The sequence below is a fragment of the Molothrus aeneus genome, chromosome 7, assembly GCF_037042795.1.
Source record: "Molothrus aeneus isolate 106 chromosome 7, BPBGC_Maene_1.0, whole genome shotgun sequence".
NCBI classification, from domain to species: domain Eukaryota; kingdom Metazoa; phylum Chordata; class Aves; order Passeriformes; family Icteridae; genus Molothrus; species Molothrus aeneus.
Window position 1 is genome coordinate 6,106,215 of NC_089652.1, and position 15,802 is coordinate 6,122,016.

General features: G+C 43.0%; 1 protein-coding gene across 2 annotated transcripts in view; it reads right to left on the reverse strand.

Annotated features, from left to right (window-relative positions):
* Positions 1 to 14,035, reverse strand: part of PCNT (pericentrin) — a 70,357-nt gene extending 56,322 nt beyond the window's left edge. For both annotated transcript variants that reach the window (XM_066553259.1, XM_066553258.1), the window contains exons 1-7: positions 13,938 to 14,035; positions 8,771 to 8,968; positions 7,201 to 7,251; positions 6,207 to 6,386; positions 5,300 to 5,443; positions 2,815 to 2,979; positions 62 to 2,521 (exon numbers count right to left, since the gene is read on the reverse strand). In XM_066553259.1, coding sequence (XP_066409356.1) covers positions 62 to 2,521; positions 2,815 to 2,979; positions 5,300 to 5,443; positions 6,207 to 6,386; positions 7,201 to 7,251; positions 8,771 to 8,968; positions 13,938 to 13,991 — 3,252 coding nt within the window. In that variant the 5' untranslated portion in view covers positions 13,992 to 14,035. The remainder of the gene's footprint in view (positions 1 to 61; positions 2,522 to 2,814; positions 2,980 to 5,299; positions 5,444 to 6,206; positions 6,387 to 7,200; positions 7,252 to 8,770; positions 8,969 to 13,937) is intronic.
* Between the last annotated feature and the right edge of the window lie 1,767 nt (positions 14,036 to 15,802).

Genomic DNA, 15,802 nt, shown 5'->3' on the forward strand with positions numbered 1-15,802 from the left:
GGCAATGGCTACCTTAAGCATTCCAAAACCCCACAACTCCTGAGTTACCAAGGTTTCCTACCTGTCTCTCGTGTGCCAAACTCACTTCAGTTAATTCAGCAAGGTGCTGAGTCTCCATGTGATCCATTTGTTCTTGGTAATGCTTCTCCAGCTTGGACTGAGCCTCCTGGGCAGCCTGACAGGACTTCTGCAAGCAAGCCTCAAGCTCCAAATGAGCCTTTTTTAACTGGGCAATTTCTTCAGTCAACTGGCTTTTTTCCTCACTGTATTCAGTAGACTTTTCCTTTATTTCAGCAGTTAGTTTATTAATTTCTTGGTTGCTGTGGTTTAACCTGTCCTCATAGCTCCGTCTTTCACACTCCTGTATTTCTTTGATGTTTTTCATTTCAGCATTAAGCTCATGGATGTTTCTCTCAAGGTCCTCAATGATGCTAGCACTCTCTGCTAGTGCTTTTTCTGCTTTCAACAGATCCTCCTCCACATTGGATAGTCTCTCTCTTAAGGCCGTTTTTTCCTTCAACAAAAGCATTAAATTTTGTTCTTTATTATTGATTTCAGCTTTGAGCAACTCCAGTTCTTTTAGCAATGTCTCTTCAGATATGGTTTTCTGACTCAACAGCTCTGCTATTCTCTGGTTTTCAGCCTTCTGAGCATCAAGCTGGCTTTGCATCCCATCCCTTTGACTTTGCAAAGCTGCCAGCTCACAGCCAAGAAGAGCCTGCACTTGGCTTGTCACGGAATCAGGAGCTGTTTTCTGCTCCTGAGCATCTCTCACTAACTGCTCCTGAGTCTGCAGCTGCATCACCAACATGTCTCTTTCCTCCTGGAGGTCCTTCACCATTTCTAACCAGATAGAGGGGTTGGACACTTGTGTTAGGGATGGCTGGCCTCCATCCTCACCCTGCTGCTTTAGTAGAAGCATGTGTTTATTTTCAAGTTCTTTCTCCTTCTCCATTTTCTGAAGTTCGTTTTCACAACGGATCTGCGCTTCATGTTCTTCCTCCAGTTTTGCATGCCTATGAGAGAGCTCAGACATGGCTTCTTCCCAATTTCCAACACCTCCTTGGGTGTCCTGATAAGGCATTTCCATGCCTGACTCCTGATGGAGCAGCTCAGCTGGCTTCAGATGTCTCTCTGCCAAACACATCATCTCATCATCCTCTGTGTCACCGTGGTCTCCAATTTTGTTTTGCTGCAGGGAGCCCTCTGACACACATGAAACAAAGGCCTCTGCTCTCACCTCTGCCTCTTCAGAAAGGTCTTGAGCCAAGCCACTAAGACACGTCCCCTCCTCAAGGCTACAGTTGAATGAGGAAGACACAAAATCTCTGCTGGGTTCTAGGAGCACACTGCTGTCTAACCCATACATACTGCATCTGCCCTCCTCAATGGCATGGCCCTCCAAAGAGCTGGACCCATAGGAGTACTCGGGAGTTTCTGTGGCAACGAGGTATTTAGCCAATATACCTTCATCACCACTGAGAAGCCCCAGCTCTGACAAGGGTTCTTCAGACAGGTTCTCCCCTTCACCACTTCCATGATCCCTCGTGATCTCCAAATTCCTTGTTTCTTCCAACTGATCCCTTGAGGAGTCAGACTGGAACTCCACTTCTGGCTGATACACTGGCTCATCTCTGCCTTCCAGCTGGCATGCTCTGTCCCACATCTCCAGATCCACTCCCTGCAGCTGACACTTCCCTGATAAAATCTGGTTTTCCCTCAATTCCAGTAACTTTTTATTGGAGACAATCTCTCCATCATGATTTTGCCTTACATCTATAAGTTTTTTAGCCTCATAAAGCTGCTTTTCATTTAATTCCTGGATGTAGGAATTCAGCTTCTGAATCTCTTCATTCAAGGACTGTTTTTCTTTTTTATATTGCTGGGCTTCCTTCACTTGCTCTTCTGCAGAAGAAAGTTGATACTTAAGGCCATCAATTACATCCTTGTATTTCGTCTCCATTTCAGATTTTTCCCTCTGAAAGTCTTCCCATTGGTTTTCAAGTTTCTTCCTCAAATTTTCTTTACTAATTTCAGATTCTCGAAGCCTTACATTTAAGTCAATTATTATGCCATTCAAATGCTGAATGTTTTCTTCAGAATTCAAAGTACATAGTTCTTTCTTGAACTGTTCAAGTTCATTTTTATATTTTAAAATAAATTCTTTTTCATAGATCTGCTTGGCTTCTGCAATCTCTCTTCTGTGGCACTTCTCCAGCTCATTCCTCAAGTTATCCAACTGTCTGCAAATATCCTTCTCATGACTGATTCTCAGTTCTTCAATATGTTGCTGTTCTTTTGCTTTGGATAAAGCAATTTCTTTTTTTAATTCTGTTATTTCTGAGTCCCGGAGAGAAAGTGTGTGCTGTAGTATAGACAAGCCAGATCTTTCTGATGTCAGTAGATCCTGAAGACTTTTAATAAATTGTTCTTTTTCATCTATGCTTTTGTGTAGCTTTTGCATTGTATCTTTCATATCCTCTTGCATTTGGGCAAGCAGATTTTCTTTATCTTTGGTATTCTTAAAAATAAAACATGACATATGAAATATACCATGATTTCTTTTCCTTAAGCCTCATATTTTTAATTTGCATTCAGAAATAACAACATTTAAGTTTAAGGTTTCTATTTATGGCACTACTAGTTACACTCTTAAAGGAAACCAGACAACAAGCTGTTTGATTTATGTATGGTAGTCATCACAATCCCCATAAATTTATTTCTATATAAAAATACTTTCTTCATGAATACGTCACTATAGCAAATTCAAGTTACCACCAAATTTGAAATAATTAAAAAAAACCATGTTTTTACCTTTTGAGAAGACTCCAGCTGTACCTGCAGGTCACGTGCTTTCTCCCGCAGACTCTCCAAGTGCGCATTCTGCTCTCTGAGACGGTCCTGAAACAAGGACATTTGCTGCTGGGCTTCTAATCCTTCCTTTTGCCTGAGACTTTTACTCCTCAGTAGCTCAGTAACCTGGACACATAAAAGGCACTCACAGTCAGGAGAAAGTTTGTATCCAAACAACTCATACACAAGACTCACTGTAAGCAATTGTATTTACAGATTTACCCTAAAGCTTTCATTCTCAAGGAATAAAAATGATCCTAAAAAGGGAAACAACACTTGTTGTGTTTTAGATACTATTACTTACTGAAAAGATGCAAATGTTAGATAATTCATCCCTGTGGTGGCTTTTCTAACATGATGAACCTATAAATCTAGCATAATAAATCATACTGAACTCGTCCAATAGAAAACAGAACTCCCAATGGACTGGACATGCCATTAAGAGGACAATGAGCAAAACCAGTCTTCCCTGTAAAGAAGAAGACTTTAATGCTCATTACTAAAGGTTGGTTTCTTCTTCTCCACATCCTTTCAAATGAAAGGAAAAGATTCCTTCCATCAGGATAATATGTTTTATTTAATATATTTTTCTCAGTATGTTGCTAAAACCAAGGAAGAATACGTAAGGCAGTATTAGTGCTTTCATCTGATATCAAAGTTGACATCCTTCCACAATGTGCATCATCTCAGTAGACTTAGTTAGAATATGCCTGAAATGCTATTGAGGCTTGATCCTTGTCTTTCAATGGCTTATGGTGCAAATCCCAAACACCTGTTGAGTAGCCTTCACTTTTACCACATTTTGCTATTGCAACCAGAACTGTAGATGGAAAGCAGTATTTTTTGTTATTTTACTAAATTTCATTTAGCAGACCTTTTTCAGGCTGTAAGCAACTCCATTAAGATAATTCCTAGACTAAAAAGTCTTGGTTTTTATTTTTAAAAATTTTAAACGCCCCTTCCCTTCCTATCCAGACATTAAGATCCTGCAAACCTGAAACAGTTACTGTACAGAAACATTTCTCTTGGGCATATACTAAAAAGCTCCAAGGACAACAAATATATATGTCAGAGAAAACAGCCATTGGAATACTGAGTGTCACCAAGAAAGAATAAAGCACTTTCAAAAACACATTTTAAAGCAGAGAAAGGCTGCAGTACGTGTCATTATCCAGGGATTAGATCCATGATCAACCTGTTGCACTGAAGCAGGTTCCTACGTGTCAGAGAGGCTGCTTGAACCGTGTCATTTGAAATTTCTTTCTTTGAGCCAAGTCACATGACCTCAGCACAGCAAGTTTCTGTCTAACAGCTGAGATGTTCCAGTTGCCCAAGCAGAAACTCATAGATTTCTCTGGCAAAGGACAGATGATCACATGGCAGGCCCAAATTATATAGCAACAGTTGTGCACAAGCCACAAACCACTTGTGGCAGGACATTCCCCCACCACAGAAGGGCTTATCTGTTCAGCCTATCAGCTGGTGCAAGAGCTCAGGGCATCTTCCCCCTCACAAGAATTTGCTAATTGGTGAAATATTTCAGGCCAGACATCTGTCTGGTAGTGAGATATTTCTGGCACCACGGAGGTGGCATTCCCAGCTGACAATAAACATCTTGCTTTGGGAGAGAGGTTGAAGGAAGCTAAGTTTGAATTTCTGACTGACAGACACTTAACACTTCACAAACTATAAAAACTACACCAAATTTTCACAAGGCAGAAGTCTTCTGCACATTCTGTGGAAATGTGTGGGGCCTTCCCCAAAGCTGGGATGCCACTTTGTGGTCACTCTCTTGGGGGTTGAGGGAAAGCAATCTGTGTACCTCCTCATCAGTTCAGCGATAAGTTAGATTGACTCCTAATCTATAGTATTGTTTGTTAGCTATAATATAGATAGCTTTATGTTCTGCACTGTTTTATGTCATCTTCTAGTAGTTGTTTTAACCTGTTTCTAGTAGTTGTTTTAACCTATTTAAGGCCATTTGTCTGTTAATCTTCTGCCTACTCAGTAAATAACTCAATTTATGATAAACCTGATCTGCAGTTCTTAAGAACTCATGAGCCAGGGCTGTTTAGGTGTGCCTCACCTGAATTCAAGCTGCTGCCAAAAATCTGAACCTAAGGCAGGGCTTGTCTAATGCTTCCACTCAGCTCCTAACTCCACTAACAACATTGTGCAGAATTCCCTAACAAGGGCTTAAGTGATGAACAAAGAAGTGCAATGACCTTCAAAACATTATGCAAGCAAGTGGAAAATAGGAGGATATTTCCAGGACTTCTCCATAGCAACCAGGAAAAAACCCTGCCTCGCCCTGAAACCATTTGGAGTGCTGTGCTACAAACTGAACTATGAGGAGCTACATGACCAGCTCAATGTTCTTACATTCACAGTCTAAAGTTGTTCTTGCAGTCTCTGTAAGGACATGCAAACTGCAGGAGAGGCACACCTGATGTAACTGGAGCTGTAAATCGTGGATCTGGCCAGCCACACGTGAAGCCTCCTCCTGTAGCTCATCGCGGTCTTTCTTGGCCTGTTGAAGGCAGGTTGTCAACTTCCTGATGATTTCATTCTGCTCCTGAACTGTGGTTTCCTACAGGGGTCAGACAAAGTGCACTTTTAACAGGAAGATATTCTTAACATATTTGGAACCAAGTAGGTTTTGTTGAAGCAAAGCCATTACAGAGTCTGTAGTTACATTTCAGTTTTAACCAACTTGCAGCAAAGAAATCTTTGTGTCCAAAGATGATGGCAGGCATGAAGGAAGAGGAGTCTTAAACTGATCTCAGAGATGACAAACCTAACCAAAAGTGATTTTAAAAACAAATTATGGGGTACCAGCAATGAAATGGGTATTTTTACTTCCAAATTTGTAGTTCTCATTGATGGAAAAAGCAATCAAGTTTTCAAAAAGGACATAATGAATATTTAGTACCCCCTAAATTATTTCCTATCTGCCTGCAATTCCCTTCAGCCATGTGAGAGGAGGCTACTGAGATGGGATACATTAATCCTATTTTATGTTAATTACATTTATCTTTTCAATTTATTTCTCACCAACAGGAAATGTCTTTATTTCACCAATCCTAGAATGAGAAAAAGAAGACATACAGGAGAAAATAACTAGTCTGAGAAAGCACCTGGTAATAATTTACATTGAATTGCTAGAGAAAAGGAATGCAAAATATTTTTTTAATATTCTGGAAGAGGATGCTGCTTTTTGCACTACACTAGCAAGGTGGAGTACTTCTCACTAAAAAAAAAAAAAACAACAGGTTTTTGAGTCTTGAGACCAAAATATTTTTAGGGTTAAAATAAGATATTATTATGCCATTACCCAGTTCTGTGAAACATACCTGGAGCTGCATGGAATTGTTGTGCTGGGTGAGCTGGTCCTGCAGCTCATCCATCTGCACAGTGAGTCTCTCCACTGCCTCCTGCTTCTCCAGCAGCTTGCTCTCCAGCTCAGCTATCCTGGCCTGACACACCTGAGCATCAGCCTCGCTGTACTCTGCAGCAGAGTTTATCCCAGCTTTCTGCATAAAGGAAACAGAAATGCATTTATTCACTAAAGCCACCGTTTTGTGATTCATCTGAAAACAAATTCAACTTCAAGGTTAAGTCTTGGGCAAATTCTACTTGAAAAGTAACTCAATGCTGGGCCTTTGTATCTAACAGAAACATTACATAAATAAAATCCTTAAGGCTTCAAAACTTCAAATGAAAAATGGTCATAGATAATAGATTTTCATGATAGTTTAAGGCACAAAAGTAAAGTAAAAGTGTTGTGATTCTATAGCACCCAATGGTGGCAACATAGCATTTTGGCATGTATCGGGATTTAAATACCTCGAGTTGTGAGGAAGGAAGCAGAATATTTCCAATTTAAACAAAGTCTTGACATCCATCTGACTGGAAACAGTCCACCCAAATGAGAAACAACAATGTAAAGCTCTTCAATTAAAATGAAATTTCTCTGGCTTCTTAGGAGCAACATTGTTACAATCATCACAGAGGACACAGTATCTTGTATTTTATTTTGAATACATTTTGTTTACATTGTATGAAACAATGAAAAATGAAACCATGTATCAATTGGAAGCATTGAAACATTCACACTTCTTGGGCAAAGTCTATGATTTTACAAAACCCAATTTTCTCAGCAACCACTTTTCACAGCCAGTACATGTACATAGAGAAATGCCTGCTTTATACCATAAAACAGTGAAATCACATCAGTTTCATCATATTTGATAACAACAGTCAATTAATCATTTTAACAACCAATTATCAGTCTCCTTTCAGCTCTACCCAGCATCTTGTACTAAAGATACACCTCTTCACACTTACTTCAGTTGCATGATCATCCAGTGGCTCCCAGCTAGATAAATCAGTGCTGCCCTGGTAAATGAACAAATGAAACAAACATGAAATCATAGCTATTTTAAATAAAAATAAGGAAAATCAGAATTATTTTGAAAGCATCTTAAGCATGAGCCAGAAAGGTCTGTGCTGTGAGAAACTGACTTTAAGCTAAATTCAGCTGGTCTTACACGGTGAAATGAACTAAACTGCAGAAAAACAAACTAACAAAAGTATTATAATGTCTACTTAAATTTAGGGCTAATCCTCAACACTGATTCAATGCTTGATCTTCTGCTATTGTAGCTAGCAAACACTTAAGTAATCTTTATTCTACTACTAAAAATTAGTAAACTGACAGGACATTAATTAACAAACATGCTAAAACCATTCAGGTAATCACAAAAGCAACTCCTTTTTATGACACGCAGATTTAACATAGTTTGATACCTTGAAGGAGGTTTCCCTCTCACTAAATTCACAACAAGACCAAGATGACTACGGCATTATTTGGAAAAGGCAGTCCACAGCTCTCCCTGCATTTTGAGTCTGCTTGAAGCAGTTCCCAATGATTACTGTCTCCCTGGAGGCACCCTCTCCAGGTAACCTAGAATTCCAGCTGCTTTACAAACCAGCTATTTTGAAAAAAGCTGCTTAGCAGCAGTAAGTGATTTTTTGTTTGTTTTTTTAATTTAAGCTCACACAAATGCAGCAAGGACACTGCTATGGCTGAGTGACAAAACACTGTTTTTCCTCGGTGTGTAGCTTCATAAAAGCCTTTGCAATGGTAACATTTTGTTGAAGATATCCTGAAAGCATCAGGGATACCCTCACAACAGAAAGCAGGATAACACACGCAAATTTTATCCCCCATCATTGCAGGTTTGCAAACACTTTAGTTTGATGCTATTGTGGAATGTTTTGAAAACACAGCAACATCTGGAGAGATGCTTTTGGTGCAGAAGGCACAAAATTCTTTCCACAGAAAACATGACTACCTTTACAGAGCCATCAGTACAGACATACCAAAACACATCAGACACAAGCAAAGTCACACCTTAAATCTGTGGAAATAACATCTATGCTGGCTTTACAATGGCTGGAATAAATTATAGTTTTTCAGAAAACATTTAAGCATATTTGAGCCAGCCAAGTGATACAAAACCAAATGAATGCTGTGCAGTATAAGATCCTGGCAGTTTTTAATCTGTTGATCTCCCAGTCCAGATTTGCCATTTCATGAATTCACAGCCACATAACTGCAGGTCTGCCCAAAGAGAAGTCCATGGCAGCAAAAGGTGAAAAGCTTTAATTTAGGAGGCTAACAGCTCCCTGGCAATAACAGCTGCCCAGGCCATGTAATGTCTTACTAAATGAGATTACTCTGTTAGAGAGTGAACTTTTACAAGTGAAGATAACACCAGTTCACTTACCTCTCCTCTAGGAGCAGCTAGTGGCCAGTGCCAGTGAGCTAACACTCAATAGAGTCAAACAACCACCTGCAACACTTGTTACCTGCAAATGGAGTGGAGCCAAGGCAAGAAATACTAAAATTTACCTGTGCCTCTGTTGCTGCCTCTGGCAGGCTGGTGTCTTCAGCCTGAGCCTCTATGCCCTTCCCAGCATCTCTGGCTGCTACTGGGGGCTCTTCCTTCGGAAGGTCATGCGTGTGGACAGCCGAGCCCTTCCTCTTCGCCGCCTTTTTCTGCGACTGCGCGACGTCGCCCTTTGCTTTTCGCTGTCTGAAGTAAGCAAACTGTTCAGGAAAGATTGCAAGAGGTACAGGGAGAGGTAAGCAAGGAAAAAGTAGCAGGACCACAAGATTAACACAGTCATGGGTGACAGAGCTCCTGTCTTGATAAATTATATACATCTGCAGAAAAACTGCTTTATCTGCCTGGATAATTCACAACATACTGGATAACTGTGCCACTAAGCAACAAATCTCACACCAGTACTAAAGGCTCATTTCCACACAAGAATCAAAGATTTACTCAGTGAAACTTGGTGTGTCAATAAGAATCCAGAATTACAGCAAGACAAATAAGTAAAGGAACGAGTTGTCAATATAGTAAAAGCATTAGGAAAAAATAATAATTGAGCAGTCTTTCTGCAAGACCAGCAAAAACAAGAACCCCCTTGTCATGGTGCCAGCACCAGCACACCCCTACAAATACATCTAAACAGGTCTTAGCCAGCCTAAGCTTTGAGATGAGGATTCACTTCCGTTAATTTTAATGCTCCTTCCCTGCCACCCCCTTAAGAGAACACAGCAAAACTTCTTCGCCAGAAAGCAGCCTCCAGTACATAAATAGAAAATCAATTAAGCCAGGTCATTTTAATTTCTTCTGTTGAAGAATCAGATGCTCTACTTTATCAGGCTATCACAGCTCTACAAAGCCCCAGAGACTTGTAAAGAATGTCACTGACAATTTATTACCCAACTCTCCCTAACACCCTAAACAGCTTAAAAAGGATTATTGTTATTTTCAACTCTAGTATTGTGTTTAGGCAGCATTTCCAAGTAACATCTCCCACACAGCAGAAATCCAGACATCCTTCTGATAAGGGAAAAGATTTCAAGGTTAAAACCACAGGTTATCAAGGGCAGTGTTATATCCTTGTGATGAGACAAAACAGATAGTTAACTGATGACTGGATGTAAACATCACTGCCAAGTTCCACCTGCAACTCATACAAAAAGCCACTGCTTAACAGCCTGGTTTTCCTGCCCAACAGGCACCTTGCAGAAAAATCTTGTTCCATTCTTCTCATTCAGTTTGTGGAAAGGATCTAGTTCAGTCCCCTCTCCTTACAGGAACTTGTAGCTGGCAGCTTAGCTCCTCAACAGGTGCACAGTTAAACATCTGCCACACCCAGCAGCCTGTTTAAAAGGTACATTTGCAGAAAAACATCAATTTCTTACCAGCTGATCAAATTCTTATGTACAACAAGCTTAATTTTTAAGATTACCTCCTGTAATTTCTAGAGTTAGCAATACTGAAATGCAGATTAAATGAAGGTTGCCAGACTTGTGCCTTTCATAACAAGCAGAATGAACAGACCATAAAGTTGCAATGAGACACAAATCCTATCCTCTGAAACCTGGTGTCAGCTCCAGCACTTACTGATGGCAATGTGTGTCAAAAATAGCTACAGCACTCATTAACCTGATAACATGGGGAAAGGGGGCAGCAGGAAACCTGCAGGAAAATGGAGAGTAGAGCAAACTGCTGAAGCAGGGAAAAAGGGAAAACAGGAGTAAAACAAGCAGAAAAGATGAAAGGCACAGAGAGTGGGCATTACAGGGAGCAGTTACTGATTCATGAAGGGAGACCAAGAATCTCACATGAAAATACCAAGACCTGGCATGACTGACCACCTAAACACTCTACATTTTTAAATGCAGAGGTCAAAGAAAACAAAACTTACTTGGTCCCATTCACATGTACTAAACATACAAAATCATAACACATGCCATGCAAAAATATCTAACTACACCAAAACTTTATGGAACTACTGGACTTGGTGGAGTGGCATGCTCCAGATTTATGGGAAAAGTTCTATTTAGAGCAGTATCAGGTTTCCAAAGCCTTTCATCAGCTACATGAAGTTAAGTGTTGTTGTAAGAGAACCTCAAATTCACAGCCAGCACGAAGTACTGAGTGTGAACATGAAGAAAGAAACAAGCCACAACTGCCTCTGCCTCACCACAGTGAGATCCCATTATGCTTGTTTTGAATGCTTTTGCTTTCTAGAAGCACATGCAAAGGTGAAAGCTTCACTTTTGGCCAAAATATAGCATTGCCACAGGAACCCTGAGAGCACTGTCCTCCACAGCATCCAAAGGACACCTTTCTACAGGTACCAAGGCACTGCAACTTCATTTCACCAGCACCAGTCAGTTAAAAGTTGATGTATTACTTTATGTGTTTCAGAAATCAGTACCAAAACCAACACCCAGAGAAAATAGAACACAGCAGAAAACCACATCAGCACCAAACAGAAACAGGTTGTTCAAATAAACATTAGTCCAGCTCCTGGATACAGCAAACATAAACAACAAGTGCTCTTGGACAAAACCAAGAAATATTTTCTAGACCTTCCTCAAAATGGTGAGGTGGGAAAACTTCCTGGAAAAGCTGCACTCATTCTCATTTTTCAGGCCCTAACTGTAAAATTGAAGCAGAGCAAAACTTCCCACACCTGAGGTATGGCACAGAGATCTCTGTAACGAGAGGCACAGGTGATCAACATGCAGACTAATTAATGTGAGGTAGAAACAAACAAGGAAAAAAAAGCAGCACTGAATAATTAGGCTTGTTCTGTTTCTCAATTACTACCCTGGCTTATCAGCACTGCATTTGTTAGAAACAGGAATGTGAGGTATCTGATACAGCCAATACTTAGCTGCCAATTACAGTCTCCAATAAATTTAACAGTTGGCATTATTATTATTAAGTGATAACTTAAATGCATCTCAAAAATGGATTGTTTTATTCCTACATGAAAAAGAATAATGCAAGTGGAGGTCTGAAAAGGAAACCATTAGAACATATTTCTCTGCCAAGTCATTGCTTAGCAAACTAAAATCTAGGATGCTAAAGATACAATATCTCATTTTCTGGAGGGTGAGGGTGAGGCAAAAAGCCCTCAAGAGTTCCCACCTCCAGAGTGAAGCAGCAGCCAACTGCAGTTACATCACTGCACAGGTTGCTACAACAGAGGCCTCTCACACACATGCCAGCCTCACTCCTGTCCCCTGCTGCCAGCAGCTCCTCCAGAGAGGCTTCAGAAAGCTGATCTGATGGGCACTGAACACTCCTGTGGCACACCAGAGATGGGATGACCTCAAGCTGCTCTAGGACAGAGAACCTGCACTTGCTCATGGCTCTTCCTCCCTTTCAAAACTGTGCTGTAGCCATGAGGAGGGGGGCACAGAGAAAACTAGAAAAATGAAAAGCAGAATAAAAAAGAGGAAATGTCACCTGGGTGCTTTTTGGAAGCTGTCTGGGCCCACAATCTGCCCACCAAGGAACAGATGTCTGTGATATGTTAATCAGCAGAGGAAGCACCACATCTGCCTCTGCCTCTCTAAAACTCTCCCTCTGCTCTCAGCATTCTGGACAGCAGCAACACTGATGGGACTGCTAATGATGCTTCTGTTTTTTAATGGGGAGAGAGAGATTTAGCACACAGTATAAAAATATTAAATGCAACCCTGGCTCTGCAGGTATAACTTGAAACATAAGGCAAGTCCCAGCTTTTTTTTTTCTTAATGGCAAACAACAGCTTTCCAACAGGTGGGAGCTAGCTAATAACTTACTCAAGCTAAGTCTGTCACATTTTTCTAAGCACAAAGAGGTCCTGCACCTGGAATTAATGTATGTTAACAGGAATGTTAACACAGGTTGTGCCATGCTAAGGCAACCTCTCAACCTTAGGAACTCCTGCTCTCAGAGCTCTTTCCTGAGCAGCTGCTCTCCAGCAGAGGATTGTGTTCTCACAGCACATGACAAGGCTGGGAAGGCAGGCAGATGAGAAACTGCTGAGCAGGAGCAGGCAGTGTGGAATCCATGGCAGCATCAGGGAGGGCCAGGCCAGGGATGGAGGAGCTGCACTGCCCAGCACCAGGCTGCAGCTTCAGTTTCAGCTACAACCCTGCTCCCTTCCAAAAAAGCTCCCTTGGGAAGCAGCTGAAACAGAAACACAGCAGACACACAGGACAGCTCCAAGCCACCTCTGACCCCACTAGCCAGATATCCAGGCTGGGTCCCTGCAGAAAGGGCAGGATCTGGAAAGACCTGATGGGTCCAAACTTCCCCCGACCCTGCCTAGCTATAGCCCCCATTCCACTCTTACTGGAAAGGTGAGAACTTAAAAAGCCTTATTCAGCAGGCACAGCCAGAAGGGAAATATGACAAAACCAGCTCAAAACCCAGCAGAAATGCTGGGCTAAAAGGAAAGTAACCAAGCATTTCCAATCAGCTCCTTGAACATCACTACCAAAACAAAGCAAAAGTGTTCATCTAACGGGGTTAGCACACAACCAGCGTTAAACACGTGGCTGCAGGTAATAATTACTTGGAGAACGTTATCTTTATGTATCAGCCTCATCCTGTGAGCTCTACACAAGTCCCTACACTACACCTGAATGTTCAAAGCTTATGAAGTGTTTGCTACCGGCGTGACTGGAAACCACCAAAGCGAGCCCAGCTCTTTGCTCTCCCTGTGCACACACAGGCAAGGGAGTGAGCCAGCCGAGTAATAAAACACCACCTGTTCTTTGGGATCCTCAGTCCCTAGTGCAATATTATATATCCTATATACCACTAGCACAAACACTGAATCCTGGGCAAAAATGGGAGAGCTGGGAGGAAAAACCCCCAAAAACAACGAGAGCAGAGCCGGAATGCACATGCACAGCTGCCAGCTGCTCCGTGTTGACGCGACTTAATGTTTCCATGTCTGTGCAGCGGGATTTGCCCCGCAGGCAGCCTGCACACACAAACACCACCGGGCACGCCTTCTCCTGCGGAGCCACCGTGCCAGGGGAGCCCCACCGGGGACACCCCCGGGCTCAGCTCCGAGTGCGCCGTGGGACCCGCCGCGGAGGGGAGAGACCCGGGCCGGGCTGAGGCCAAGCAGGCAGGGCCTGACAGCTCTCAGCGCACCGGGAGCGGGGCGGGCGCAGCCTCTGCCTAACCGGGACCCTTTCCCCTCACCTTAGCCCTGCCTGCCTCCAGCTTGCGCCTCCGCGCCTCCTCCTGCGCCTCCATGCGGCGGCCGGGCCGGTCCGTGCCCCCCGCGCCCTCACGGCGGCAGCAGCAGTAGCAGCAGCAGCGAAGCGTCGGTCATGGCCGCCCCGGGCCGCTCCCCGCCCGCCGCCGCGCCAGCCGCACCGTGCGGGGCGGGACTCTGCGCCCATTGGCCGCAGCTCATGACGCACCGCGAGCGCCGGCCAATGGTGACGGCTTTTCTCAGCCGGGCTCCGCCCACTCCCACTAAGTGGCTGCTGGGATACCCCGGGCACGCCGGCGCGAGCCTCTAGCCCCGCCCCCTCCCGTGGCAGCCACCAATGGGAGCGTCCCGCGCCTTTTCAAAAGGGCCATTGGCCCCGCCCAGCGCGGGAGACAGCCAATGGGGAGCTAGGACTTGGAGGCGGGCAATGGAGGCGGGGTTGGGGCGGGCAATAGAGGCGGGGCCAGGGGAGCTGCCCAAAGGAGGCGGGGCTAAGGGCGGTGGCCAATGGAGGCGGGGCTAAGGGCTGTGGGCAATGGAGGCGGGGCTAAGGGCAGCCAATAGCGTGCGGGGAGGGTTGGTGGCTGCCTTCCCGCCTTTTTGTTTATTTGTAAATTTTTGGCGAATAAATTAATTAATGTCCATTGGTTCTAAGGTGCATGATTCTCTTCAGTAATCAGCCTCCTGTCCAGTATTGGTTATTGATTTCTCGCTCTTCATGCTAATTTGGTTGTCATTCTTTAATCCCTCCATTGTCATTTTCTTGCGCATGGAGTTGTCTCCAAATTTCCAGGCTTCTGTCTCCTCCGGAGTCTTCTGGTTACTCCAGCGTCCTTGAAGGGCCATACATTTAAGATCCCAGATGTCCAACCTTCAACTCCCTTTTGCTCTGCTTAGTGAAGCTACAAAACTGGTGGTTTCTTTGTATTTTGAAATAATTGAATTATAAAAACACAGGCTTTAGTCAAATGTGTTACTCAGAGCGCTGTGCTGGATTGGCAAACATTAAAAAGCCCGTCTGCCTCAAGGGCAGTACCAAAAGACAAACTCTGAATAATGAAATGTCTTAGTGAACACCTCCAAGGACCAGGCAGCCACAACTTTTCTGGGCAGCCTGTTCCAGGGCTTCACAGAGAAGAGCTTTTTCCTACTATCCGATCTAACCCCACTCTCTGCCATTGGGAAGTCATTTCTCCTTGTCCTGCCACTCCAGGCCCCTGTACATTTTCCCTCTCCATCTTTCTTGTGGGCTCCCTTCAGGCACTGGAAGGCCACAGGTCCCTCCAAAGTTTCTCTTTTTCAGGCTGATCAATCCCAATTCTCTCAGCCTTTCCTCACAGCAGAGCTGCTCCACCCCTCTAACCATCTTGGTTAGTATCATAATGTATTTTTAAACTGTCTTTTAGAACTCACAGAAATTAAAATTAAGGTTATAAAATATCAAAATCAATCAAAGACATCAAAGAAATGCAATACTGCTATGGACCTCATCAGGTCATTGAATCCATTCTTATATCTGAGGAGTCCTGCAATGTTCACACATTTGGTTTTTTAATTGTTCGTAAAAACTCATTTGAAAGTTTTTTGAGTTTGTTTTTTTGGGGTTTTTTTTGGGGGGGGGTTTGTTGGTTTTTTTTTTTTTGATAGTTGCTCCATCATTTCCCTTAGTTGCTCCATCATTCCCACCATTTCCCTTTCCCTGTTTTTATCAGGTTTTCTCTTCCTTATTAAGCCAAATGCTTGTGGTTTTCCAGACAAACCCCTGCCCCACTCCACCCTGTTCTTTGATTGTATCCTCTAATTTATTTAAAACCTGCTGGCCTGTCCTCTTTTCACCATCTACTTACTA